A 26,791-nucleotide genomic window follows, 5' to 3' on the forward strand; every position below is an offset into this window, starting at 1 on the left:
AACTTGGTAACCTAAAATTCAAATTTATTTCAATTTAGTAACTCGATCAGATTTCTAAGATATTGGTCAGTCAAAGTGCCTATGTGGCACTTGACCATCATCTTCAACTGATTTTTGGTTTGTGTGGCCTGGCACTTGTTCACTTGGAAAAGATATTGAAATAAAAATTTATTAATTGTCAAATGTTTTAAACAAAATAAAAAAGAAAAAGTTAAAAAATGTTGTCTCCATCTCCAGTCAAGCTCTAAATCTCCAAGACACCACACCACTTTCACGAGAATCACCACCACTAATCTTTATCAAATCACTTTCACCATAATCACCATCACCACACCACTTTCATCAGAATCTCAAGGGCAACACATCTCTCTACTCAACTACTATGACCCAATCAAGCTATATATATATACCCAATATTATAGTGCATCGATTGAGGTGAAAGGAGAAGGAATCTTGGCACCACTAAAGGAACCTGAGCCGTTGAACGGAAGGAATCGAGAGTTTTTCGACTTCATCAACATGGTGACGATCCAGAGCAGAGATGGTGATATGCTTCCGCGAGATGCCGTTGAGAGTTTGTGAGAATTGGGGTTTCTCAATTGGATGGGTACATATGAGTTTGTGAAGAGGTGAGAATATGGGTTTGTGAAGATTTCAATTTCGATTCTACGATTAGAGAAGGGATTGTGAAGATATGAGAATAGGTAAACCTAGGGTTTGTAAAGATATGTGACTTTGATGGGGGAATCAAGATTTCGAGTATCAAATTGAAAATTCCACCTGATTATTGCCACATCAACAACATCTATACAATCAGCAACGCCGTTAAGCCATGTAGACGATTTTTGTTCGGTCAACTCGCCAAATAAGCAGATTGATTGCCCGGAAGTGTGATGATCTGACCAAGTTACTAAATTTGAACTTTAGGTTATCAAGTTGAAACATTTGAACTTTAAGTGATCAAATTGAAAAATTCAAAATCCTTTTTATTTATATATAAAAAGTTATTTTATAAAATAAAAAAAGAGGAAAGTCACATTTAACAAGAAAACAAACCTACTAGTATGATGGACTTGCCCGTAGGGAATCATTGCTCACCTCAGTAGGGTTTTTAAGATTAGGTTCGGTTCGGTTCAGTTCCATTTGTCTGCCGCAATGCCTAGGGTTTTCATTCTATACTTGCAATCGATACCTTTGAATTTTCTAACACGCCAAACACTATTATCTGCGTAATCTCTGATATGTTATTATCATTATTCATGGACTTAATTAAGTTGTAGGGGTTACGTTGTTGTTATTCGCAGTCTCTTTTGAAGGTTGGTTTTTGTGTGTATCTTTGTGGCTCTTACATTCTGTGAGCTTCAAAAATCAAAAGAATGGCGACCATGAACCCTTTTGACCTCCTCAACGATGACGTTGATGGCAACGAGGACACCACTCAACTCATCGCGGCGGCCCAGAAGTTGGAGAAGACCAAGAAGCCGGCTCCTATTACTCAGGTCCACCCTGCTAAGCCAGCTAAGTTACCCACCAAGCCGGCCCCACCATCTCAAGCTGGTGAGATTGCTATTTTCTGTTTCTGGATAATTTGTTTCCCCTAGCTCTTATGTGGACTTGTTGATGCTAATCTCCATTTCACTCGTTGATATGAGTGGCTTGTACTTTGTATCTGATAATCTGCTTGGTTACTTGCAAATTATTGACAGATGAAGCACAAGGTTGGTATATTTTTCGGCTTCATTTGTATTATAATTCATTTATGATGCTTAGAAAAAGACTAGAAATGTTTTAACTTCAACGATTATAGAAGTCAATTCTGAAGCTTCTATGTAGAAAGAATTTATTTTACTTTGCAATCTGTAGTATGTCTTTTTTCCGTATATGGGTTAATGAGAATCCTCTCTCCTTCTCCGTATGATTGAAAATTTTGTTTTAAATTAGTGACGCCTATCATGTTGCTATCGTATTGCGTGACATGATTTTTTATTTATTATTTATGTTTGTCTTTAATATTTGAGTTCTATTTTTGCAATATTTCAAGTTATCGACTCATTTTATCAGGTTCTTCCACTAGAGATTTTTCTGTTTGTTGTTTGCCTTATGTGAGATTCAATTGACGTTGTCTTGGTAGTTGGTTGTTGAAGGAAGTGAATAAGAGAAATGAAGTGTGGGTTAATATTGGAGAAATAAAGAAGTGTGTGGGTCAACAAAAGCGTTCACCATTATTTCTTTTGGTTGCATGAGGTTTTGTTCTCTATTTCCAAATAGCCCAATATTAAGGTACTCTAATCATCTATCTTTAGCAGTGTCCAGCATGATCTCCACATTTCTATCCCACCAGTACTTAATAGAAGTTGATCTACCTCTACCTATTTGCTAAATAAACTGGAGGTGAAGATCATTTATTGATCCATTCTCTGGCTTTGTGATGTTTATTTTCATTCAAGAATCAATTAGAGTTTTCTTATCTTTGGAGACACTTAACATATTTTTAAGTTGCCATATATTTGTCTAGATATGTATTCAATTATTCTGAACTCTTAAGCTTTTATTTGGATGCTGTTGAGTTGTCTTCTTTTGATGCGCACCACTTCATTATTCTAACTCTCTTCACATTCTTTTGGTTGCTTGTGGATGGCTTAATTGTGCTACTACCTAGGCAATACATTCTTGAACTCTATCTGATTAATGTTCATTTTGTTTATGACATGCTGGATATGTAATAAATTTGTTTTAAAATCCTATATCTACAGACTTAAAAAGGAAATAAATGTGGTAATTTTTGTGTTTGGAGTTTCAGTAATTCTTGTATGTCATGTTTGTCAATTTTATTCAATATTTTTCATTCTACTTATTTAGTGAGGGAGGCAAAGACTGATCCTCAACGCGGTGGGGGCCGCGGTGGTGGATTTTATCGAGATTCAAACAATAATAATAGTAGCTTTGGCAACAACAATGGCTTTGTCAGAGGATACAGACCTTCCAAAGAGGGGGATTCAGAGAAGCCCTCTGAAAAGCGTGAGCCCTCTGAAAGACATAGCTATAGCGGGTCTCGTGGCTCTTTCCGTGGGGGTCGTCACAGTGGTTTGACCAATGGAGAAGCTGGAGAAGGGGAGCGTCCTCGCAGGATATATGAACGTCATAGTGGGACTGGACGCGGGTTAGTAATTGATACACTGTTTTCTTCGTTAAACAAGTGACTGTAATCTGCTTAAAGTTTTTTTCCCCTCAACTTTTGTTGCCTTGTTTCTAGGAATGCGTTCAAGCGTGAAGGGGCTGGTCGTGGTAACTGGGGAACAGCCTCTGATGAAATTTCTCCGTGAGTATCTCATGTGATTATTGTATTGTGCATTTCAGTGTGGGAAATATTAAATATGCTGATTAATTTCCTCTTGTTTCCAAATTAAGTGATGCTGAAGAACCTACTGTTGAAACTGAGAAGAATGCCATTGCTAAGAAGCAGCCAGGAGAGGAAGATGCTGCTGATGTTAAGGAGGAGAATCCTGTGCACAAGCCAGAAGAGAAAGAGCCGGATGAGAAGGTAAGTTCTATACTTTTTGCTCTGGTTGTGCTTTTGTTTTGTGAATATGTAATTTCACCACTTCCCCGGGGTGGAAGCCTCGCCTATTGATAGATTTATATTATTGTTGACCAACCATTCCTCAATTCAAGGCCCCAATTGTTTAGGGATAAGGTTTGCCAATGGTCAGTCATCTTTTGCTTAATGTATGCCCAAGGTGCAAACGAAGGACCTTTATAACAGTCAAACTCTTTATGAACTTCATTGATTTCATTTTTTATTTATGCTGTTGATCGCAGAGTATCTGTAGTTAAGCACTGTTGATAAAAGATTGCAACTTTCTAAATTAATTTTAGAGAGGTTTCGGCATAGTCGAAAGCACTTTTCTTCATGTTTGTTGGCATTTTTTATTTTCTGTTAAATTCTTCAATTTTATTTTCCGTCAACAGGAGATGACTTTGGAGGAGTATGAGAAGCTATTGGAAGAGAAGAGAAAGACTCTACTTACTCTCAAGACTGAGGAGAGGAAAGTTGATGCGGACAAAGAGTTTGGGTCCATGCAACCGCTTTCAAACAAGAAGAATAATGTCGACATTTTCATCCAACTGGTAATTCAAATTAATACTTCTCAATTTTTTTAGTGTGGAAAGGTGTCAAAGGATTTTGATTTGTTTGCCTTTGTTGCTAGGGTCCTGAGAAGGACAAAGGTAAAGACACTGCTGATAAGGAAGAGAAAGCCAAGAAGGTTTGCAAATTTTTCACAAATTAAGTTTTATTGATTTTTTTCCTGTGTATAATCATTATTTCCTTTTTTGTTCTTGGATGTGTCTTTCTGTCTTTTTCACTTATCTAGTGGGGCATACTCCTGGGTGTTGATGTTGCCATGGCCTCTCTATTGATGTCTTCTCTAATTTTTTACTGGGGACGTTCTCAACTTATTAATTGCAGTCTGTGAGCATAAATGAGTTTCTGAAGCCTGCTGAAGGAGAGAGGTACTACAATCCTGGTGGTCGTGGCCGAGGGCGGGGTCGTAGAGGGGGCCTTGGAGGAGGCAGCTTCTCAAGCAATTTTGAAGCTCCTTCAATTGAGGATCCTGGGCAGTTTCCTTCTTTGGGTTCTAACTTCTAAGTGAGATTTTATGAATGCTTTATCAGAATTTTTGTGATCTATCCTGAGTTTTAAGTCAACAGTTATCAACAGGAATGGTTTCCTGTGTTGAAGAACTGCTTTTTAGTTTGTGGATGTATATTTTAGATATTCTTCCCAGCTTTGAATGCCTGGGGATATCTTCCTGACATGCATTGCTACTCTTTATATTTAATCAGGTCACATTGGGATCATCATTTTCACTTAAACTTAGTCATTAGTTTAGTTTTGTTGTAGGTTGAATAATTGTTTTTGTTAGCATTACTGATCTGCCCCTTTAATGTGCTCATTTGTTTCAATAGATCCTGAACCTTGCATTAAATCATTTTGATACTGCCACTGCTATGTGTTGACATTGTATGGCACCAATTTGGAGCATCAAATTTTTTAAATATTGTGCGGTTAATGGGAAGAGCTTTTGATGCAGTATAATGTTATTTGTCTTGAAACCGAGACCATATTGGAAGAGGGAAAAGGTGATGAGTGAGTTTTGCCAGTTATCCCAGCAATCCCTACCCAGCATTATCATTCAAACTAGGGGCGAGGCTAATTGTATAGGAGATTTTCTGAAAGCAAAGTTGCGATTAATGTTGTTTTTGTTGAATGGCAGCTTAGGCTGTGTAGCCATGGACAGGTCTCTTTTCTAAGGTCTTCATGTAGTTGTGTTTCCAAAGCGTTGTTCCGTTTGGGCTTTGCTATTAGGTGGTGTTGAGGCCTCCCTTGTTTGTCTTTTTTGGTTTATTCTGCTACCGTATGTTCGCTTGTTATAGGGTGAAATTCCGCAACTCACTAATAGGACTGCTTTGAACAAATGTTACTTCAAATCAAATACATTTAAAGAATTGAAGCTTTGACAAAGTGTTGAATTGACAACACAGAAATTCATAACAATTATCTTCTTCACATCTGAGCCAATTTGAAAACTAGTTTTACATGCCACAGAAACAAAAACTAAACATCACAACCCCAATGGAACTAAATCTGTCTTCAAGAAGAGCAGCAGCCAGACTTCTGGTTAACCGGCTGCCCTCGAATCTGCACTGTTGGAGGTCTGGCGTTGTTCATGGACGGTTGGCTTGCCATCCTGCAAGAAAACCAATTAATCAAACATCTATAGATGCACTCATGGACCTCATCAACACATCTATTTATGATTTGAATGCAACTTCATCAACAGATTAAACAAATAGTACATATCAGCACAAGGAACACAAATGTGCTCAGCCTAACAGCACCACACTCTCTTCCTCTTGCTCAATTGCAGGACACTAATAAAAAAAATACGTTTCAGTACCTATTCTTGATCTCAGCAGCCATGGCCATGAAAGCCTGTTCAACATTGGTGGCATTTTTTGCACTTGTTTCCATAAAAGGGATCCCAATTTCATCAGCAAATGCCTATACAAGGGCAGGAACTCAAAAAAATAAAATTTCTGAATACATATATTCAATAGGAGAGCTGCTTCATTTCAGTAAATATGCAAAACGGGATGGAAAATAAACATTACCTTAGCCGTCTCATAGGAGACAACTTTGTTCGCTGTGAGGTCGCACTTGTTCCCAACCAAAAGCTTGTTAACATTTTCACTTGCATAGCGATCAATTTCATTCAACCATTGCTTAACATTATTGAAGCTCTCTTGGTCCGTGACATCATAAACAACCTGGCAAAAGAGCCAACAGATAAAAATCAATCTTCATGAATAAATCAAAAAATGGACAATGCAAGCACACACCAAAAAAAGATTGAAGAGATAAATTGCAGTATTTACAATGATGCCATGAGCCCCACGATAGTAGCTGCTTGTGATTGTTCTAAAACGTTCTTGGCCAGCCGTATCCCACTAAATAGCCAGTAAAGCAAGGAAAAAATATCAGCAACAAAGCATAGCGAAGACAGATAAATTGGAAGTTGTATGGCTGACAAGAAACAAAAACTGCTAAAAAAGATTAAATTCAAAACATAACATGACTGGCAGATATCAAATGCCAGACACTATTAATATCCTTGCACAAAACTCCCCAAATATTTATAGATAAGATACTTCCACTCTTTGAGATTCTTCAATATGCCGTAATCATAGCCAAAAAACCGCTGCTGCTGATAGTAAAGTTAAACCTTGAAATATGAAGCAAAAAATAACAAATTCAAAAAACTTACAATTTGGAGTTTAATGGTCTTTCCATCCTGTTCCACGGTGCGGATTTTCTACATAACAGAATGCAAGACAATTAAAATTTTAACATTTTCTCTATGTATAAATTAATCTCCATCCAATAATGGAGAGAACATACGAAGCCAGAAAAATGGGGAATGATGACTTACAAAGTCAACTCCAATGGTACTTATGTAGCTCTCAAGATATGAATCATCCTGATAGACAAAGGGAATGACAATAAGAAAGAAAGAAACAAATATCTGCTTAAATCGTCATTCTTCGCACAAGGCAACAAGTGGACCAAAAATCAATCGTCAACTTTGTAATTACATAAAATATACAATTCCTCATAAGACTAGAAAGCAATAGTGTGGCGGAAGGGAGGCAAAGATTTCATTCATTTCTTCTATGAATTTACAACTTCACACAAAAAAGGGAAACGACTACAGCTCTTTAGTTTTTCAGTTTGGCAAAGCCTCAAGTACTAATTCTGAAATCTAGTAGCAAAGATGTCAAGCCAGTTTAGCCATCTTGGTGCATCCACAACGTCATTAAAGACATAAAAGTTCGGAAAAGGTTAGTTTAACGGAAAAATAAGATTAAATTTCCCTAACCGTCAAATTTCCATAGTATGTATTCTACAGAAAGATGATTGCACTAATGCACTGACCAAAGGGAAGATCACAAAAACACGAGTTTCAGTTGCACAAATGCTAAATACTTTCTGAATATGACTACTAACATTGTAAGATATTGCTTAGTAGAGACAGGAAAGGACAATAAGAACTTACAGCAAACCTCAGAAGTAGACATGATTTTCCCACACCAGAGTCTCCGATGAGCAAAAGCTTGAACAAATAATCACTGAAAATAGCAGAACAAAGAAGAATAGTAAATACATGCTCATACAAGTGATGAACATATATTCAAATCATAAAACAGACCAACTTGCCAAAGAGGGTATTCAGGCGCATCACATCCTACACTACAAAACTTTTTAGCAGCCAAAAATGATTACAAAAAAAAATCCATAAAGCTTGTCAAGTAACAAGGGATATATTAAATCATGCCTAATAAATTCTTGATTCATCAATTGTGTTTGTGACGATCCATAAATACTCCAAAGTTACAATTTAACAGCTTATATGAATTAATAAGTAACATCAACAAAACCCCCTCCTTTCTTCACTATTATTACCTAGATCTTTAGGTCCAAAATATAAAATTAACAATGAAATCTGAAAAATCTGCTCGCACTGCCAAGCATTGATGATAGCAGCTCGAAGACAAACTTCATTGTCGAACTAGTCAAATCAAATAAATGTTGTTTAACAAAAGACGGTCGACAGATCCATGTAAATATAAAACCACCAAGATCTAAACAACGAAGGCAATTTAGACCAAATCGAGGTTCGAATCTTAAAATCAAAACACAGGAACGTCAAAATTACGAAATCAAAGAGCAGAAACGAAAACACGAAATGGTAAAAACAACATACGAAAATTAAAAATAACGGATCCGCGCTAACTGTGATAAACTAATAAAAAGGGAAGCAAAACAAATCTATATATTCAAAGGGCTTAAAGAGATTCCACGGAATATTGGAACTTACTATTCAGGATTCATGATTCCGTCTCTTACAGATCGAAGGAAACGCGAGAACTACGAAGTTGGATGCGGATAGCGAATAGATATTCCAGCGAGATACTCAAGGGAACCGGTGATCGTCGGAGAGAGACAGGATTATAAAATTGGAAGACGAAATCGAGAGAGGCAGAACAGAAAAAGAGTGGGGGGTGCGTGTTGTTTTAAAAGAGAACCCGATTTGTCGTAATTGTTTTAAGAAGTTGGGGGTGACATAGCTAACAGGATGTGGTGACCGCCACGTGTGATGCACACTGGACATCCTCGATTCTTCCTGACCCGGGCGGAGAGGATAAAAGATTCATTGTTTTAAAATTTTCTTTAACTAAGAAAATTATATGTTTTTACAAATCGGTTAAGGTTAATCATATTAATAAAAAATAGTTAATCAAGTCTAGATTTTACTTTTTAGAGAAGAAATAAGGCGTAATCTTTAACACAACATTAGTGTCGGATTTTAGAGAGTTAAAATGTAATTTGTTGACCATTTGGGTCACTGTTTTAATGTTTTTTTTAAGCATGAAGTTACATGTTATTGAGATTCAGATGCAACAAGAAGCAAGTATTTTGCTTTGTGATGCCAATATTTGTCCTCACTATTTAATTTGATGCAAAATAAATCTTTACTTTCCGTGTTAGGCACTTCTCAAACCCTATTAAAATATGTGAAAATAGTAGGCATTTGATTTCAATAACGCAAATCATGGCAATTAGAATTATCCGTTACCAATTGCAAGTTTGCAAACCAAACAACATGCAACAATATGATAAAAATAAAATTATCCATGGACGGGATAATTTGATACATTTTGGTGTTGTCCTATATTTGTTCTCCAATTTTGTAATTTCTCTATTAGGATTTGTTAATTCCACAACTGCTAAAAGTGAAACGTTTGAATGAAGCGTTGGGTTTACCCCTTAGAATCAATAGATTGCAAATAAGGATGATTTTGTGATTTCGTGATACAGAGAGAGAATGGGAGAAGCCAGTTGTTTCCATGCTGCTTCTTGTACCTCAACTGTTTAACTTTAATCACACGGCTAAGAAAAGGGGAAAAAACGAAACTGTTCAACCACACGGAACAACAACACTAATTCCACAACGGCGGCGAGTGTTGAAAAGTTATATCGGTGCAACTAACGGTGACATATTAATATTAGTTTATCTGTGGATGGGCTGTGCGACCAGTTAGTCTAAGCGCGTGCGGACAACCTCGTTAATCACGGTGGTCAAATATGGTGGCCAACGTTGAGCACTTGTGAAGGTAACATACTTTAATATTGGTTCCAGAACAAGGTACGGTTGCTAGTTGCTACTTTGCTATATAGGGGAAAAGAAAAGAAACAGAGAGTAAGAGGTTTTGTTTATTTTAAGAAAAAAAGACAGACTAACACCTTGTCCGTTTGAGATGTTTAAGAGTGTTGAATTGGGAGGTATTAGTTTTAAATATCTGTCAATCTTTGATTGTTTAAGGCGTTTGAAATTATTGGAACAAAATCTTTGTATAAAATTATATATAAAAATCCCAACACTCCCAACGACTCCAATCCAACACCTCCTAATCAACACACGGAACACCTCAGGTAAGATATGTTCGATAAAAATAAGGTCAATGTATGGATCCAATTGGGTGAAATTGAAGTATGCAATTGCAGAGAGATCCGTCGGGGCTATGACGAGTCTGAATCCTCTAACGAAGATGCACAGGTCGTCGAGCGGTTCAAGAGTCTCGGACGAGTTCTCGACCAAGATCAACTCATCATCATCGACAGAGGAAGAGGAACAGCTAGAGTTGCCCACATACCATCCCCTCTCCCACGTTGCCAAGAAGGAGCGATCCCGTCTCAGATCCGCCGAGAACGCCATCCATTTCATCCCTCTCGTCCTCTTCCTCTGCGTCATCATCCTCTGGTTCTTCTCCACTCCAGGTTCTCATTAACTACTTCCTATTCTTGGACTTCCATCTTCTTGATTTTTTACTCTGCTGCGCTTGTTTCTTTACTTTTTGATTGATTATCGCCTCTACAGTCATTTGGATATGTATATATGTGAACATTCCTAAAGTTGGAAGTTTTGGCCTGAAAGACTCATATGCTTTATTTTCTGTTTGTTAAAAAATATATTTATGCAGCTGTAAAGTTGAGTGTTCCTTTGGTAACTTCCGATAAAATTGGAATGATACAGATAATTGTAAAGCTGGGTAATTTTGCATTTTATTGATCAAATCAAAACTGAATCTGAAAAACAACCCTAAAGCCAAATATATATGGCGGACCACTACGTGCTGGAAAATAGGAAGTCTAAATCTGGAAAACAACCCTAAACCCTAACGCCAATTGATCCTCCTCAAACCGCCCTGCATCAGATTGGCTACTTGCACATGGTGTCATCACTTTCTAATCCTGTGATAGTCTCGATTGGAGAGTCTATGGTAATTATTTTTATCTGAATATCAATTTAGGGAGTAAAATTTCTGTTTGGTTATGATTTTATGCTCATTTGTGTGAGTGGTGTGGTGTTGTCTATGCTACTTCAAATCAAGATGGGGATCCTAATGGCCTGCTTCATTGATTCCAAATTCATATGTCGGATCTTTTGAAATTATCTGTTTGATGGATTATGGATGGAGTTGTTAAGCATGGCAAGATGTTTAGTTTGCTTATATATCTGTTTTATTCTGTAATACGACATACCACATCCTCATATCAATGTGTCTATTTAATGAACAATGCTAATCATGTACCTTATCATTGACAGAATCAAGAGTTTGAAAACTGTCCATATAATTGCTTGAAGATTTTTCCTACTTTAGTGGAGCTGGGCTTCAACACAACGAAGATACTGCCTCGTCAAGACCTCAACATCATAGGAAAACGAGTTCAAATGATGGCCCTCATCACTGAAGAGGTCTTTCATATGAGAAAGCATTATTGCTTTCAAATGTCAATGAAAGCGTACTTTTTTTACTTTGTATAATACTTTTGCAGTTTGTGGCTTTTCTTTTTAAGATGCGAGTTTGTAGCTTTGTTTACATATTGTATGAGACCAAATGCCAGATTATTAACCATTGACATTGATGAGAAATAAGACAATTAGTTTACCGATGTCAGCAGAAGCCTCTATTGCACCTGGCTTGGTTGTATGGTCCGTTTTCAATTCTGTCTACTAGCAGAATCTGTTGATTTACCATTTACAGGTCAGCTAGACAATCTCTCCAGTGGGAACTAATGTTGATAAGGCTACAAGTACTTGGTTGTAAATGGGAATGCCACTTTTTTGGTCATGGGGAATATAGACATGGTTTAACCTCCTCAATCTTGATAAATAGAGAACAGACCAGTGGCAGAAGCCAAAGAGCTAGTTGTTCCTGTTGGACGTTGGTTTGTAATCTGGCATCTTATCAAACGGGCCCATGTATTTTTAATTTTTCTGACATGTTTAAAACACTAGCAAATGACCTGGTCTATGATCCACATTGATTGGATTTCTGCATGAGAAGGTACCAACTCCTAAAGTGCATTCCAACTGCATCCAAATGAAAAGGAGAGGAACTTAACATCATTAATGAATTGGACAGTTGACTCGTTGGGGACTCGAAATTTTTCTTTAAATGGAATGGGGTCAACCATACCTTCTTCCCTCTTCAATGTTTTAATTTTAGAATCATTTTAATAAAAAAATTTAGTTCTGTAAGGGACTCGATCCCTAATAATAAATGATGTTTCTAGCAACGTGTCCATCAAGAGGGGGAAGTTGGCTTTTGGTTTCAGAGGGTTGCAATGCAGTGTTGTCATGGATTAATGTGTTTTTAATTGGAATCACAAAATAAGAAGAACAGAAATTAGTTTGTGTTTCCTCTTCCCAACTGTCAACCGATAACCGTATTAGGTATCTCAACAGCAAACCAATCTTATGATACCCCATTAATCAATCAAACCTCCTAAAAACTGAGAAAGTAATAATGTGAAGCATACTCCACAATAAATTGGGTACTGGGCAGTTGAATGCGTAAATACCTTATCAGTGAATCAAGTCTTGTTATCTCAAGCTAAATGGCAATGGAAGGACACATCGAAGCTGTACAGACAGTGCCACCATTCAAGGTGACTGATCCACGACAAGTACACCAAGTCTCGGTGGCTGACGCTGTTGCTTCCGGTGTTTTCCAGAGGTGCTTTAATATTTTGTTTTACTACAACAAGGTGGAGGATGAGGATTCTGGGTAGTTAGCCACCGGATGGGTCAAGGAGTCGCTGGCCAGGGCTCAGGCAGAGCAACTTGTGCTCAGCGGACGCCTACGTAGAGGGGAAGAGGGACATGGATATTTAGAGATTGTGGCAAATGATTCTGGGGTTAGACTTGTTAAAGCAAAACTTCCAGTAACAGTGGCAGAGTTTCTTGATTTGAAGGAGAGGGACAAGGACGCAGGGGCTCAACTTGTCTTCTGGAAGGATATTGAGGAACAGAATCCTCAGTACCCTCCTCTACTCTTGTTCAGGTTCCTAAATAAATGTCTATATATTTAAATTTAAGCTGCTTAATTATTCAAGACGAGAGGCTTGCAGTACTCAAACGGGGCCGTTTTAATGCTTTGCATGGGTTCCATTGATCCAGGTGACCAATTTCCAGTGTGGCGGATACTCGGTTGGGATTAGCTGCAGCCTTCTACTGGCAGACCTTCTTTTCAAGAACAACTTCCTCAAAAAATGGGCTGATATTCACAATGATTCTCCAGGACTGATACTGTTGCTAGAATACCCACTTTCTACTTTCCAAATCTGAAGAAGATGAACACTTCTCCTGCTAGCTTCTTCCCCTCGAGCCAGAACAAAAATGATGGCCAAACTATGGTCTTCACCTCTAAAACCGTATATCCGGCTAATGAAGTGGCAATGGTGTGTATTGAGGAGGCAGAATCGAAAATTGGTAGAAAATCTGTGGTGAATTTTGTTTGTTCGTGAGAGAATCCCCTCAAGTAATCAATGTGGAAAGTTTTAGGAAGGAGGTGATCGTACAGTCACACTGGAGGCTTTGCAGTGAAGTGTAATATTCAAGTTAGGATGATTTAGGAGGCAATGAGGTAGCTTTTAATGAAGGGAACAAACCTGCTCATGCCTCGTACTGGTTTGGGTCAACTAGTCCTGGAGGAGGAGGAGGGATTGTGATGACATTTCCATCTCCTAATGAGGGCAGAACTCAAATGAACATTGTTGCATATAAAAATAGATCGAAATTACATCAATGTTGCGTCGTCCAATTCGTTGAACGAGGGCAGAAGAAAACGGTCAGATTGTACGAGGATTGAACGAGCTAGGGACCTGAATGAAGATAGATCGGTCAAATAGCTAATGAGCGACCAAAACAAACTGCAGCAGTTACACAAACACCTCAATGTGTAAAAGAAAGTGGCCGACGTGGAAGTTACAGATCAACGGAAATGGAACAACACCACATGGAGTACACGTGTCGGGCAGAAAGAAAACAGTTATTCTACACTATCAATCAATTAAGAGAACGTGGAACATTTGGCAACAAATCAACGGATCTAATTGTAAATATTAGTGTTAACAGTTTTGTAGAGGACATGTATATAAGCCTAGATTTAGATTTTACAAGGTCTGATCAATCAAATACTCAAACAGAGCATGTAAGTTCCGTTTAGCTTATAATCTAATTAGCAGTTTTTCATTTTCTTCCTCGTGTGTTTGCGCCCCTTGGAGGCCACCATCTATCTTGCGTTTACGCCCTTTTTTGAGACTTTGTGCCAAGAGGTTTGTTCCTGTACACATCGTCTGATTTTATTTGTTCGCAACACTCAAATTCTGTCGCAAACAAACGTTATCCTTGCCTTTCCAAAAAGCCACCACATGAACTGAAAACTCATTCGTATTTCGTTTGTTTCAGTTGTGCCTGAAATTGCAAAAAATGCCAAAATTTGGTGGTTTGTTGATATGACCCGAAAAAGGATATATATATATTACTGAAAGGAAATATGGGAATTACAGGAGAATTAGAGGGAGAAACAGAGAATACCACTCAACCCTTTTTATTCTGTTACTAGGAGCATTACATCCCTACACACGTAATCCTCTAATTTGCAAGGCCTCCTCCTCACTCGGAACATCTTTGTCCTCATGCTTCCAGCATCACCTGCATCGATTGTAACCGTCTCCACGTCTGTCACATCTGGGACCACATTCTCCTCCTTTATTGGCGAACTCATGACATTTGCTGAAATATATTAATTAGCCTACTTCCTGTGATTTACTTTTTCTTTCTTTCTACGGTTTCATCCTAATGTTATTCCAACATACATATTTGATCTATATGTGTTTGTCTGCACAACTTAGACGAATAGTAGCATCAAGAAATCGATAAGGGACTGGCTTGTTTTCTTTCAAGAGATGCATATCGTGAATCAGTTGAATCTAACCATTCAGGGGCGATCGAGAGTTGGCTGAGAATGAATAATTTCTTAACATTTCACATGAACATCCTAGGAGTTATCAGTTATTCCGCTTATTCGAGGAGAGTGGGGCGATCAAAGGATCATAGATCAAACGATGATTCATGTCATAAAATAAACAAAAAAAAATCAATATGTTGAATTTGCCTTTGAAGTTTGAACTGTATTCCGAGCTGGACCGAGCAATAGACACTGGACAGTAAACCGAATACCTGTTCATTATCCAGGCCAATGGCCCAAAACTACCATAAAGTATAATGCAAAGCCCAAATAGTGGTCCCGTCCATATGAAAAATGGGATCAAAAATCGTCTATCTATAACTCGTTAGATTTTAGATGCATTTTAGGGTTTAGGGGGACGGATTTAGATTATGGACGGGACGGTAAACGATATTGCAGAGAATCCTCCTTACTCACTTCAGACCGTCCTTGCTGATGCTTCAACCTCCTAGCAAAGACAACTCCACGCCGTCACATGACTTATGACAATAACGCAGACTCCAGACATACATGCGATATACAGAGTTAAAGAAAAGGGGAGCTTTTATAGAGACAAGGGCGCTGAAGAATGGAGAGTAGAGCTGCCAGTGGCGGCAGCACGATGTTCATCAATCAGGGAAATCCCGGCCGAGGGATCAAAATAGAGAATCCGTTTACTCTGAAAGTGGGCCAGGTCTTCACTGGCTTTGGCATTGGCTGTGGTGTTGGCATCGGCGTTGGTCACCCCATTCGGTAACAACTCTCGCTGCCTCTCTCTCTGTCTTAAAGTTCTAGTTTTGTTGGGCTGCCCTGAGACACTTTGAAAATGGAAGTAAACAATTTCAAAAATTGCGCTACTTTTGAATGTCAATGTTCGACTCGATGACCGATTAATCAAACGCTCTTTGTCATAAAGAGTTGGGATGCTTCGCATTTCTCTAATATCGTTTTTCCTTTAGTCCTTAGGAAGCTATGAAATTATACCGGGGCAATTTGTTTAGTAGGCAACCTTGCTTTTATCAACAGAACATTACTTGTTGATATTCTGCCTCTTATATAATTTTGTGTCGATAGCACAGAAGCAGCTTCAGTTTAGTACTTATTTCTTGCTATGATTTCTCCTTTACATTGAAAGAGGTAAAAAAAAAAAAGCATCTTGGTTGGCAAGATATTTGTGAGGGCAGGAAGGCTTCCGGTAATCAGGGGAGATGAGAGTGTGGCCAAAACAGAAAATTGTGTTTGGAGCCCAACAAATTTTTGTTAAGGAGAAGAACCAAGGGGGTGGCATCCAAAAGTACAATTTCCTTTTTCGCTATATCCCCACTGTTCCAGAAGGAAAAGGATCACAAGATTCACTCCTTCACCAATTGTTATAAAGATCCCTTCCCTTTAAGAATTCATACATTTCTTTCTTTCCATGTTGTCCACCATATTGGTGTAGGTATTTCTTGAGCTATCTCTTTCCCTCTCCTTGAAGTGCAATTGTAAATGATATCCATGAGATATACATAACTTAAACAACGTCTCCAAAACTTCTTTGGCCCAAGTATGATGGGTTAGTAAATGTTTCGGCATTTCCTCTACTTGCATAGTGAACATCTGTTGACAAGAACAACTTCCCTTTTTTTGTTTTTGTAGATTATCCAAAGTAAGTATTCTTGGCCAATTGACTTCCTATGCATGAAATGCAATTGGAAGCTTTTGGACATCATTTTAAAGTTAGACTTCCTATATTGGGCTTCGAATTACTATAGTTACAAGTCATTGTTTATATATATATATATACATATTTGTGATTGAAAGAAAGGGTGGGGGTACTTGTATTTGCATTCTCTGTTGCATAATTGTACGGCAAGAGGCATCTAAATGCTTTTGTTTAGTGAGGTGAGATGACATCTAAATATTTTATGAGAGATTAATATGTAAAATTTTATTTAAACTATGTGCTAGGTGCGATTCCAATGATGAACCAAGTTACGAGTGCGACCAGAGGTGCAACTGACGCATTTTCTGGTGTAAGCCAGCATGCAAACAATGCTGTAAGTTAATTCTTCACGCTTTTCTATGTTTTCTTAAAAATTTGGTTCATATGAAGTGTAATGTCTGTGTCAATACTCGAACCACAAATTCATTTTCAGTTGAGGAAGTTGGGAGCTAAAAATATTGAAGCAGGCATTGGATGTGGAGTTGGTTTTGGCCATGGCTTTGGAGTTGGTAAATAACGTGCTAAAATTTCTAAAGAATTCTTAGATAGTGTATTTTTTTGTTCGCTTATATTTGAATATTCTATTTGATATGCCACTTATCTTTGTTACTATATTGCCATTGCATAGGATTGTTTAGTTGTATATTCTTTAGCAGCAGATGTCTAAATAAGAGAACTATAGAGATAAATTTCACCAAATGAATTTATTGCTTGCAAAATTGATGAAGTGATTTTATGATACAATTTTGAATTGTTAAACTGTATCCTTGGAGGGAATTTATGTTTTACTCTTAAATAAATTAACGCTCCAATTTCAATAATTCAGGAGCTTTAAAGTTAGATTGGAATTTTCTCCAAAAGCAGCAGAACTAACGACTTTATTTATACAAAGCTAAAACTCCATAAAATAAGTCTAAGTTAAGTCAAATTTTTCATTTTATTTCCATTTGTATTGTATCTGTTTCAAATTCCAATTTGCTCTTTATTCCGATGTTCATACTAGGATAAAATTTCATGTGATTTAGTAAACAGAATATTCAATTCCATCGTTGCTAGATTGATCCATATTTTTGGATAAATAATGATTCAATAATGGGATTTTTTCGATAAATGAGATTCAAAATGCTGGGGGATGGAAATGAGGGAACGTAATCTTATGTGTCAGGCCTTTCTACGAAACCTGGGGTGGCTCAGAAGATTCAGGCTTCTCTTGTGGTAGGTATTCTTTCCCTTCACAAGTATAAGTTCTTTTACTGTTTTTCACTTGCCACTCTTGTATTTGTAAGTTTCTCTGAATTGTCTACTGTCTAGCAAGTGATGACAAAGATGATGATTAAGTTTAGAATAGTTCATGATCTATCTATTGGTCAAAGTTCCACTCCATTGTCTATGCAAAGTGGCATGAGCTTGGTAATGGTAGGTGAACCCTCAATCCAAAACCGAACAGGAAGTATTATGCAAATGGCAACAAAACCTCCAGACAACTCCTCTCTAGGCCTGGATGGTTATGCATGGAAATATTACCCCAGGTTCAACTTACAAAAAGTTTGCATCAGACACAACTAAGGTTGACACATCTTTTGGCAGAACAGAAAAGGTCATCGGCAACTTTATACAGGATCCAGCTTTTTCAGTAGATGACACCAACTTAAATGAAGTGGTAATACATTTACTCAGTTTGCTTGGTTTCTTTATTTTGTGTTAGGAATTTTTTTTTTTCTCAAACTCACTCTTGTGCATCATTCTTTGTTTAACATTGGTGGTGGTTTTGCTTGGTAATACTGTGTTAGATTCTTAAATTTGAAGCCATTACTGCGGAATTATCATTTTAAACAAGTTGCACAATGCCTGGTTAAACCATTGCCCTGTCTAGTGGTTTCGGATAATTGTGACTAAAGTTTTGAAAGACAAGTTACTAGTGGTTTTTGGATATTTGGGGAGAAATTAATGTAAGTACTTGAGACGAACGTGTGTTTACAAGTGTGTGTGTGTGTGCACAAAGGAGAGCGCCTGTTTTTGTGACTGCCCTGCAATTTGAAATAATGACTATTTTAGCTTGTAGATATTTCAAGTATCTAGTATTAATTCCCTTTTGCAAAACAGCCACGCAGTTATAATCGGTGTAGAATTCAATATGATATCCTGGATTTAATTGGCAAGATTGACAAGAAGCAAACATGTAACATGCGTGATGCGCCTCGTATATTGAGGGATAACATATATTTTATGACCATCCCACGTTGCAATGTTGTTTCATATCATTTGACGTTATAAAATTATAAATAGAACATAGTAGTAACTTTTTCTAGCCTATCTGCCATCTTTCAAAGCTACAATTTTAGAGCTCTTTTGCCAGTCTGTAACATGGTGCACAGACATTATGCTTGGTATTAAATCTTCTACAAATAATTTCAAATTGTAAGCAAAAGAGGAAAAATCACAGTATTTTGTCCTTATATGAGTCAGTATTGTGTGTGTGAGATGGAAAACGTTACGTTTTATCTCTAGGATCAGTACCCTGAGTAGCTTTCTTTTCTTTATACTAAAAACATATGAAACTGCAATATGGAAAACAATAACAAGTAGCATTATCGCAAATATCTCGTCTGTGCTATTGTGTAACATTCTGAACCATTATCACACAAGTTTCTAGTGCCCTAAATACTTATTCATGTTGGATGTATGTTTGTACTTTGTACTGAAACTTTTTATAGTTATATTCTAATTTCTATGTTTGTAGGCTGGGCGATTGCGGTCAGAAAACAACATGCTTCAAATGGTACTTTTTTACCGTGGCTAGTAATCTTAACTCAGCTTAAATTCCAATCATAGTGTTCTTGTTGCGGGTTCATCGATCATAAACTTGATTGTATCTATTAGAAAGAAACACTTATCACTGTTATGGTTTTTCCAAAACCCCGCGGTTCCACTGCAATGTGTAGTCTTATTCAATGAAGTTTCTTGGGTGTGTAATGGTCATGAATTATCATGAACTTGTTCCATTTTTCATGTGTGAAGGGTCTCCGTCTGTACCCATGAATGATTAATCCTTTAATATCTTTGACCATTTTTGTCTATAAGTTTTGAGAAATGTCCAAAGATTTTTTTTTGTGTGTGTGTGTGTATTCAGGTATTGAAACACCAGAGAGTCATTGAGGAGCTTAGAGAGGAGAATGAGAAGCTTCGCCAAATACTAGTGGAAGATCTGAAAATATCACCCAGTAAGCTCCAAATCAGTTTTTCAACCACAAATAAATCTACTTGTAATGATTGTTTTCGCTGTCGAAGAAAACAAAGAAAAAGTTGATAAGATGAAGATGATTATTAGAATAATGTAACTTCGGGTGTCTGAAGAGTCGATCTCAACTGATGCCCTACATGATCTGGGTGGGGGCTCGGATCTTTGGTTTGGCTTCAAAACCCAAGTATGTACAAACTACAGACTTCACTTGCAACAACTTTCTAGCTTGATTCAACATGTTAGGTATAAACTACCGAAGGACCTCTTAATTAGATCAAAAATTTTATTGGAATAAGTGACGTATTTGTTAAGATTTACTGTGCAAGAAGTACAGTTGTTTTTATTTTTTATTTTTTATTTTTTTTGCTTAGAGCACGAGGTGTCCTGGGAGGGCCCCAATTGTGGGAGACACCTTTAAGCCCGTACCACACCCACACTAATCCCCGCTCGCACCGGATCGACCCACTAAAGTGTAAAGTGTTGGCCAACAGGGTACTCCATACATGATCGGAAAGTTGTACTATGTCGATTTATTGTATCCTCACATGGTTGTAAATCAGCTACACAAATATGTTTCCATAGACGTTTTTGTTCTTAAAAACATAAAATTGTCTCTAGAAATAGTCTTAAATTTATGATGTGAGAAATTGAAAAAAAAAATCTGAAAGTTTGACTAAATTTCAACATGAAACTCGTATTCAAGATCTTTTATTTCACAATAATACAATATGGATTGAATTGGAACATATGGAACACGAAATTATAATAAAAACATGCAGACAAGGTCTCAAAAATTACACTTTCAACCCAATAGTATACAATCCATTCTTCGAAAAATGATGGTCAATCATGACTTGACCTAAATTTAATGACTAATTAAAGAGAGAATTTAATGACTAATTAAAGAGAGTCATAGAATATAATTGATGAGTCTTAATCTTCATATTGAAGAGACGAGTTTGAAGTTTAATTTAGTTCAGAACCATTTTTCGATTGAATGAAAATTGACTCCAAAATAGCCATGTTAATAATGAACAAAGTGCAATAAGTGTGTATGAGAATCTCACATTGGATAAATACAATGTGAATGTTGAGCTTATAAACCTAATGTTTGAAGTAAAGCATTAGGCCCAAAGACACCCAAGCTTTTGTAGGAGAAAGACTCTTCATTATGGGCTTGAAATTAAATACACACATGCACACACCCACTCACTTTGCCGAGACTAGGCCCATGCATGCTTCTAAAATTCTTGCACAGAAGTTCTTTATTTTGGCCCATAATACATTGAATGTAGTCTCCCTTGGGTTCAATTTAGTTGTTGATATTGTTTTGCCACTTACTCATGATGTGAATTTTTGCACACAAGCTTTTTATTTTGACCCATTAGTAATCCAAAAATACATTGAATGTAGTTCAATTTAGTCACTGATATTTTGGCCCATAATACATCGAATGTAGTCTCCCTTAGGTTCAATTTAGTCGTTGATATTGTTTTGCCACTTACTCATGGTGTGAATTTTTGCACACAAGTTTTTTTATTTTGGCCCATTAGTAATCCAAAAATACATTGAATGTAGTTTAATTTAGTCACTGATATTGTTTTGCCGCTTACTCGTGGTGTGAATTTTTGCGCATAAGTTTTTTATTTTGGCCCATTAGTAATCCAAAAATACATTGAATGTAGTCTCCCTGTTTTGAGTCTGAGAGTATTGTTCATATTGGTTCGATTTAGTCACTGATATTGCTTTGCCGCTTACTCGTGGTGTGAAGTGCTATATTGGAAGAGATTGTCCAAAAATACATTGAATGTAGTCTCCCTTGGCTTCGATTTAGTCATTGATATTGCTTTGCCGCTTACTCGTGGTGTGAATTTTTGCACACAAGTTTTTTATTTTGGCCCATTAGTAATGCAAAAATATATTGAATGTAGTCTCCCTTGTGTCTGTGTTTTGAGTCTCAGAGTGATGTTCATATTGGTTTGATTTAGTCACTGATATTGCTTTGCCGCTTACTCGTGGTGTGAAGCGCTGTATTGGAAGAAATTTGTTCAAATAGTTTTTTATTTTGGCCCATTAATAATCCAAAAATACATTGAATGTAGTCTCCTTGTGTTTATGTTTTTAGTCTGAGAGTGTTGTTCATATTGGTTCGATTTAGTCACTCATATTATTTTTCCGCTTACTCGGGGTGTGAAACGCTCTATTAGAAGAGATTGTCCAAATAGCGAAGGCACCAGTTAGTAGGGACAAATTGAGATTGTCACGCCTCGTTTCGGGTGGGGTCGTGAGATGAAAAACGCACATACAAAATTCGACAGACATGACGCAACATTATAGTACAATGAGCGTCAGCCTACACAGAAATCGAAAATTGTCCTAAAGAGGACTCCAATGGCATTAAGCCTCCAGAAACATAATTCAATACTACTATAGTAATTAATACCTCAACGGTCCACATCAAACAGATGCAACAAAACAACTCACTTAATCAGAATGCTAGACCTCAGTGGTCAATATCACAACGGAAACAAAACAATAGCTCAAGTCAAAGGTGACTGAGTCATACATAAAGTTCAACAATTTAAAACGTTTAACAATCCTAACTAAAGGTAAGGAAACAGATATCTAGTAAACAAGGGCTACACCACACTGTCATGCCTCCCACAGCAGATCCTGAACATTTTCCTGACCTGAGGGGGGGAAGGAAAAGAAAGAAAAGAAGGCATGGGCGAAAGGCCCAATAGGGAAATAAAAATAAAACGATAAACAACGAGATACAGAATTACAATACCAGAAGGAACCGTACTAGATTCGGGCCCCTATAAAGATTTACAGCACTCAAAGTGCTAAGAAAGTATAAACATGACACATAACAACAATGAATATGGATAAATGGTAAGGTACAATATCCAATATGCATCAATGAATGCAATTTACAACATATATATACATTTAAAATATTATATATATTTAAAACAACAAGTGGAACAATTGAGGCACACCGAACGTCGAAGCACTCGTTGACCTAGTGTATACAAGTACACGTAAGGTTACAATCACATACAAGGGAGGATCCATTTAAGGAAAGTGTACTCTCAAACAACAAGGATATCCGGACACCTAAACAGGTAGTGGGTTGTACACCCCACACCGAACAGTGTGATACAAGAACAACGCAACCAACAATTGTCCACAAAACTTGGCTCAATATATGCCACATTACAATACAGTTCAAACATTTACAAATGATAAAATTTTTATATCATTACAATAACTTACTTTAACAACAATAGTACAACTGGGTTACACCCAAAACAGTTTACAATACAATTTTCCAAAATCCCATCTTGCGGTCCAATAAACTCGGGATCCTCCTAGGAGTCGCACAATGTCCAGGCCGAAACCCCGGCGTCACTCCCGACCCCTCATCCCTTGAACTCCATAAGGGTGTAAAATATGCAAATTATTGGTTTTGAATAAATTTACAATTTTCCTCTTTAATGCATTAAAAGAATTTGATGCAAATAAAAGTATTTATGCGATATCTTTGTTACGAAAATTCATAGTAAAACATGATGGATGCAAGACGATCTAAACCCACAACAGTGGCTTAGGCCACAACAACATGTCCATGGAGGAAGACAAAGAATAATAGAGGCCAACAATTATCCATGGACAACAACCAAACAATTGTAGGAACAAGGAATTTAAGAATTTAGGAAGTTCCTACAATGATTCAATACAAGGCATAAAAGAATTATCAAAGAGAATAAAAATTTTCCTAAAAGAATTAAATACAAGATATACAAAGAATTATTAGAGAGGGTGGTAGTTTCCCTACCTCTTGTAGCCACAAACTTCACAAGTTTAACCAACACGCGTCAAGTACTATCCAATGAGCCAACCTAATGAAAAATAACATATTATGACTTAATTTATCAAGTCTAACTTCAATTTAACAAAACCCCAAATTGGATCAGGAACCCTAAATTCAATATTCACTAATCCTAACCAAAAATTCAATTACAAGATTATAGAAATCTTACCCAAGTTCCAATGGACACAATAAAGAGATTTTTAGTGTTAAATCCTCCTTTGTTAGGGGTGTGCATCGGTCGGTCGGTTCGGTTATTAACATGTTTTTAACCTAACCAAATTTTTTCGGTTAATTTTAACCATCTAACCAAACCAGTATTTTTTTGAGAGTTAACCATCGGTTCGGTTAACCTAAAATTTCGGTTTAGATTTCGGTCGGTTCGGTTAATTTCAAATATTTTGGGCCAAAGGCAAAACCCAAAGAGAAAGCACAAAAGCCTTATATTTTGGGTCAAAGCCCAAAATATGACATATATAACATGACAACCACAAAATATGAAAAATAAAGATAGTCCATAAACTCCATACAAAACAAATACAATTCAAAGCAGTAAGCCAAATATTGATATGGCATTAGATGGCTCATTGGATCCTTCCCCACAATGCCTTTGTCATCACAAACTTCAGTGCAAATAAAACATTCACAAACCTTCTTCATTTCAACTTTAATTTCTCACTATCATGGCATTCAATAATGTCCCTAGCAGTTGTCCAACGAGAAGGCATAATAAATCTAGGACAAGCAATATTCATAAATTGCTTAAATCCTTCGCCATCAACAAATTTAAAAGGTAGCTCGTCAATAATTACCATTCGCGCAATTGCCATTCTTATTGCTTGTTGATCAAATTTCCAAGGCACTAAGTTCCCCTCACCATGTCTGCCATCAGCATGTTGAAAATGCAGTTCTTGTTGTCGAGGATCACTAGCATTTGAAAACTTCATACATGACTTGAGGTGGTACTTCAACGAGCTTGTTCCATTCGCTTTTGAATCTGAACAAAAAACCTGTTTTCATGGATTGGCCAAATTTATTAGAACAAAAATATGATATCAATTCTCATCAACATTCAACAGTAAATCATTTTTTAGTCTGGACAGTGTACCTTTTTACAGTGATTGCAAGTACTCTTTTTTTTTTCTATATCCCTTGTGAAGTGTTCCCATACTTCACTCCTCTCCTTAATTGCCTTTCTTTTTCCCTTTAAATTTCCATCTGAATCTGGTTGTTGCTGAGTTGATCCTACTGCAGGGGTAGATGCAGTGCTAGAAGTGTGCAAGTTGTTATTCATTTCATTGATACTAGGCACGGGACTGACAGGAGATGGAGAAGTTATTGTATTCGCTTCAGATTGACCATGATTATTAGCCATTGATAACCTGAGAATGAGATCAAATAACTACCGTGCAGATGTAGAGAATAAATTCTCTGTTTGTGTTTATTCAATCAATAGTTGCCTCCACTAACACGCATAACAACATATAATTATATAAATTGATTGATAGGTAAAATAAATAAATAAATAAGGTAACTAAAGCTTGCGGTATCAATCAAGTCTTCTTGTTAAGATCCCATGCCAAATAGAAGTGATATGCTATCGCACCTACATCACTTATCGACCCATCTAAACACAGAAATACTAACATCCCGAGAAGACTAAGATGATGCGAAGTTTATACCTTGGGTCATGCAGTGGACTAGCGGTGAAGCAGGGGATTTGGGGAGGCAGCGTGAGACGACCGACGATGCAAAAGCTGGACTGCTGGAGAGTCGTGCGATGCCCGACGCCCGACGGTGCAAAAGCTGAACTAGACTAGGTGGAGATTGGAGAATCGTGGCAGACGGGCAGAGTCGCAGAGAGAAGAAGAAAAACTCAAGATGAAATGTGAATCTGAGATTGGCTGCGTTGCCTTCATTTGGATGTTGCCCTAGATCTGGGCCATTGATCTTTTAGATCAATGGTCCAGAATTATAGTGCATAAATATATTTTATTAAATAATATGATTTTTTAATCATTTATTATATAATCAATAATAAATAATAGCATAGCCTACAATATGATCTTTTAATCATTTATTATATATTTATATTATGTGGAATGTGTTACTAATTTAGTATATAATATGATTTATATAGTTTAATTAGGCATTTAGGGGCATAGTTTTATAGGGTTAGTGTTTTATCGATTAGGATTTAAGTTTATAACATGACTATAGTTATATAGTTAATATGGTTTAGGGTTTACATTCATAAAGCTTTTTAGGGTTTAGAGTTCTATTTCAAAAAAACAAAAGGTTTAAGGTTTTATAGTGTTAGAGTTTAGGGTTTATATTATTAGAATATAGTTTTATGGGTTTAATGTTTTATCGGTTAGGATTTAAGTTTATAACATGACTATAGTTATATAGTTAATAGGGTTTAGGGTTTACATTCATAAGGTTTTATAGGGTTTAGGGTTCTATTTCAAAAAAACAAAACGTTTAAAGTTTTATAGTGTTAGAGTTTAGGGTTAATATTATTAGAGTATAGTTTTATAGGTTTAGTGTTTTATCGGTTAGGATTTAAGTTTATAACATGACTATAATTATATAGTTAATAGGGTTTAGGGTTTACATTCATAAGGTTTTTTAGGGTTTAGGGTTCTATTTCAAAAAAACAAAAGGTTTAAGGTTTTATAGTGTTAGAGTTTAGGGTTAATATTATTAGAGTATAGGTTTATAGGTTTAGTGTTTTATCGGTTAGGATTTAAGTCTATAACAATAACATGACTATGGTTATATAGTTAATAGGGTTTAGGGTTTACATTCATAAAGTTTTATAGGGTTTAGAGTTCCCATTTCAAAAAAAACAAAAGGTTTAAGCCTTTAAGGTTTTATATTGTTGGGACCTTTAACTTGAGGATTTATGGTTTAATGGTTTATAGTATTTGTTTTGTCATATTATTTCATTATCATATTTAATCTTGATAAATATAAATATATAATATATCGAAGGTGTTACATTACATGGTAAATTACTAAGTTTTTACTTGATAACATGAATTAATACTTA

At 36.6% G+C, this 26,791-nt stretch overlaps 4 protein-coding genes, 1 long non-coding RNA gene and 2 pseudogenes across 7 annotated transcripts; 4 read left to right on the forward strand and 3 right to left on the reverse strand.

Annotated features, from left to right (window-relative positions):
* The first annotated feature begins 1,140 nt into the window (after positions 1–1,140).
* LOC119987134 (RGG repeats nuclear RNA binding protein A-like) lies at positions 1,141–4,891 on the forward strand. 2 transcript variants are annotated; one of them, XM_038831926.1, is made up of 7 exons: positions 1,141–1,557; positions 2,860–3,160; positions 3,254–3,319; positions 3,409–3,541; positions 3,970–4,128; positions 4,209–4,265; positions 4,374–4,612. In XM_038831926.1, exons 1-7 carry the CDS (start codon positions 1,377–1,379, stop codon positions 4,473–4,475), a joined length of 999 nt encoding a protein of 332 aa, XP_038687854.1. In that variant the 5' UTR covers positions 1,141–1,376; the 3' UTR covers positions 4,476–4,612. The 2 variants fall into 2 exon arrangements, with proteins under 2 accessions (XP_038687854.1, XP_038687853.1); XM_038831925.1 differs by having other exon boundaries at positions 1,144–1,557; positions 4,469–4,891.
* A 577-nt stretch (positions 4,892–5,468) lies between these two features.
* On the reverse strand, positions 5,469–8,666 carry LOC119987135 (GTP-binding protein YPTM2-like). Its single transcript, XM_038831927.1, has 8 exons — positions 8,439–8,666; positions 7,617–7,689; positions 6,993–7,040; positions 6,828–6,875; positions 6,439–6,510; positions 6,175–6,330; positions 5,961–6,064; positions 5,469–5,750 (listed from the first exon to the last, which is right to left on the reverse strand). Exons 1-8 carry the CDS (start codon positions 8,450–8,452, stop codon positions 5,654–5,656), a joined length of 612 nt encoding a protein of 203 aa, XP_038687855.1. The 5' UTR covers positions 8,453–8,666; the 3' UTR covers positions 5,469–5,653.
* Positions 8,667–10,038: 1,372 nt separating this feature from the next.
* Positions 10,039–11,580, forward strand: LOC119986634. The gene is made up of 2 exons (XM_038831275.1): positions 10,039–10,399; positions 11,229–11,580. The coding sequence occupies exons 1-2, from the start codon at positions 10,084–10,086 to the stop codon at positions 11,240–11,242; spliced, it is 330 nt and encodes a 109-aa protein (XP_038687203.1). The 5' UTR covers positions 10,039–10,083; the 3' UTR covers positions 11,243–11,580.
* Positions 11,581–12,523: 943 nt separating this feature from the next.
* LOC119987475 lies at positions 12,524–13,518 on the forward strand (annotated as a pseudogene).
* Positions 13,519–15,275: 1,757 nt separating this feature from the next.
* On the forward strand, positions 15,276–20,427 carry LOC119986425 (annotated as a pseudogene).
* A 1,919-nt stretch (positions 20,428–22,346) lies between these two features.
* LOC119986515 lies at positions 22,347–23,959 on the reverse strand. Its single transcript, XR_005465279.1, has 2 exons — positions 23,704–23,959; positions 22,347–22,552 (listed from the first exon to the last, which is right to left on the reverse strand). It is a non-coding gene; the product is annotated as an uncharacterized LOC119986515 (long non-coding RNA).
* A 203-nt stretch (positions 23,960–24,162) lies between these two features.
* Positions 24,163–25,693, reverse strand: LOC119986514. Of its 2 annotated transcripts, none has more exons than XM_038831100.1 (3): positions 25,417–25,693; positions 24,845–25,040; positions 24,163–24,746 (listed from the first exon to the last, which is right to left on the reverse strand). In XM_038831100.1, the coding sequence occupies exons 2-3, from the start codon at positions 25,028–25,030 to the stop codon at positions 24,393–24,395; spliced, it is 540 nt and encodes a 179-aa protein (XP_038687028.1). In that variant the 5' UTR covers positions 25,031–25,040; positions 25,417–25,693; the 3' UTR covers positions 24,163–24,392. The 2 variants fall into 2 exon arrangements, with proteins under 2 accessions (XP_038687028.1, XP_038687027.1); XM_038831099.1 differs by having other exon boundaries at positions 24,845–25,118; positions 25,419–25,675.
* Between the last annotated feature and the right edge of the window lie 1,098 nt (positions 25,694–26,791).

The sequence above is a fragment of the Tripterygium wilfordii genome, chromosome 20, assembly GCF_013401445.1.
Source record: "Tripterygium wilfordii isolate XIE 37 chromosome 20, ASM1340144v1, whole genome shotgun sequence".
NCBI lineage: Eukaryota > Viridiplantae > Streptophyta > Magnoliopsida > Celastrales > Celastraceae > Tripterygium > Tripterygium wilfordii.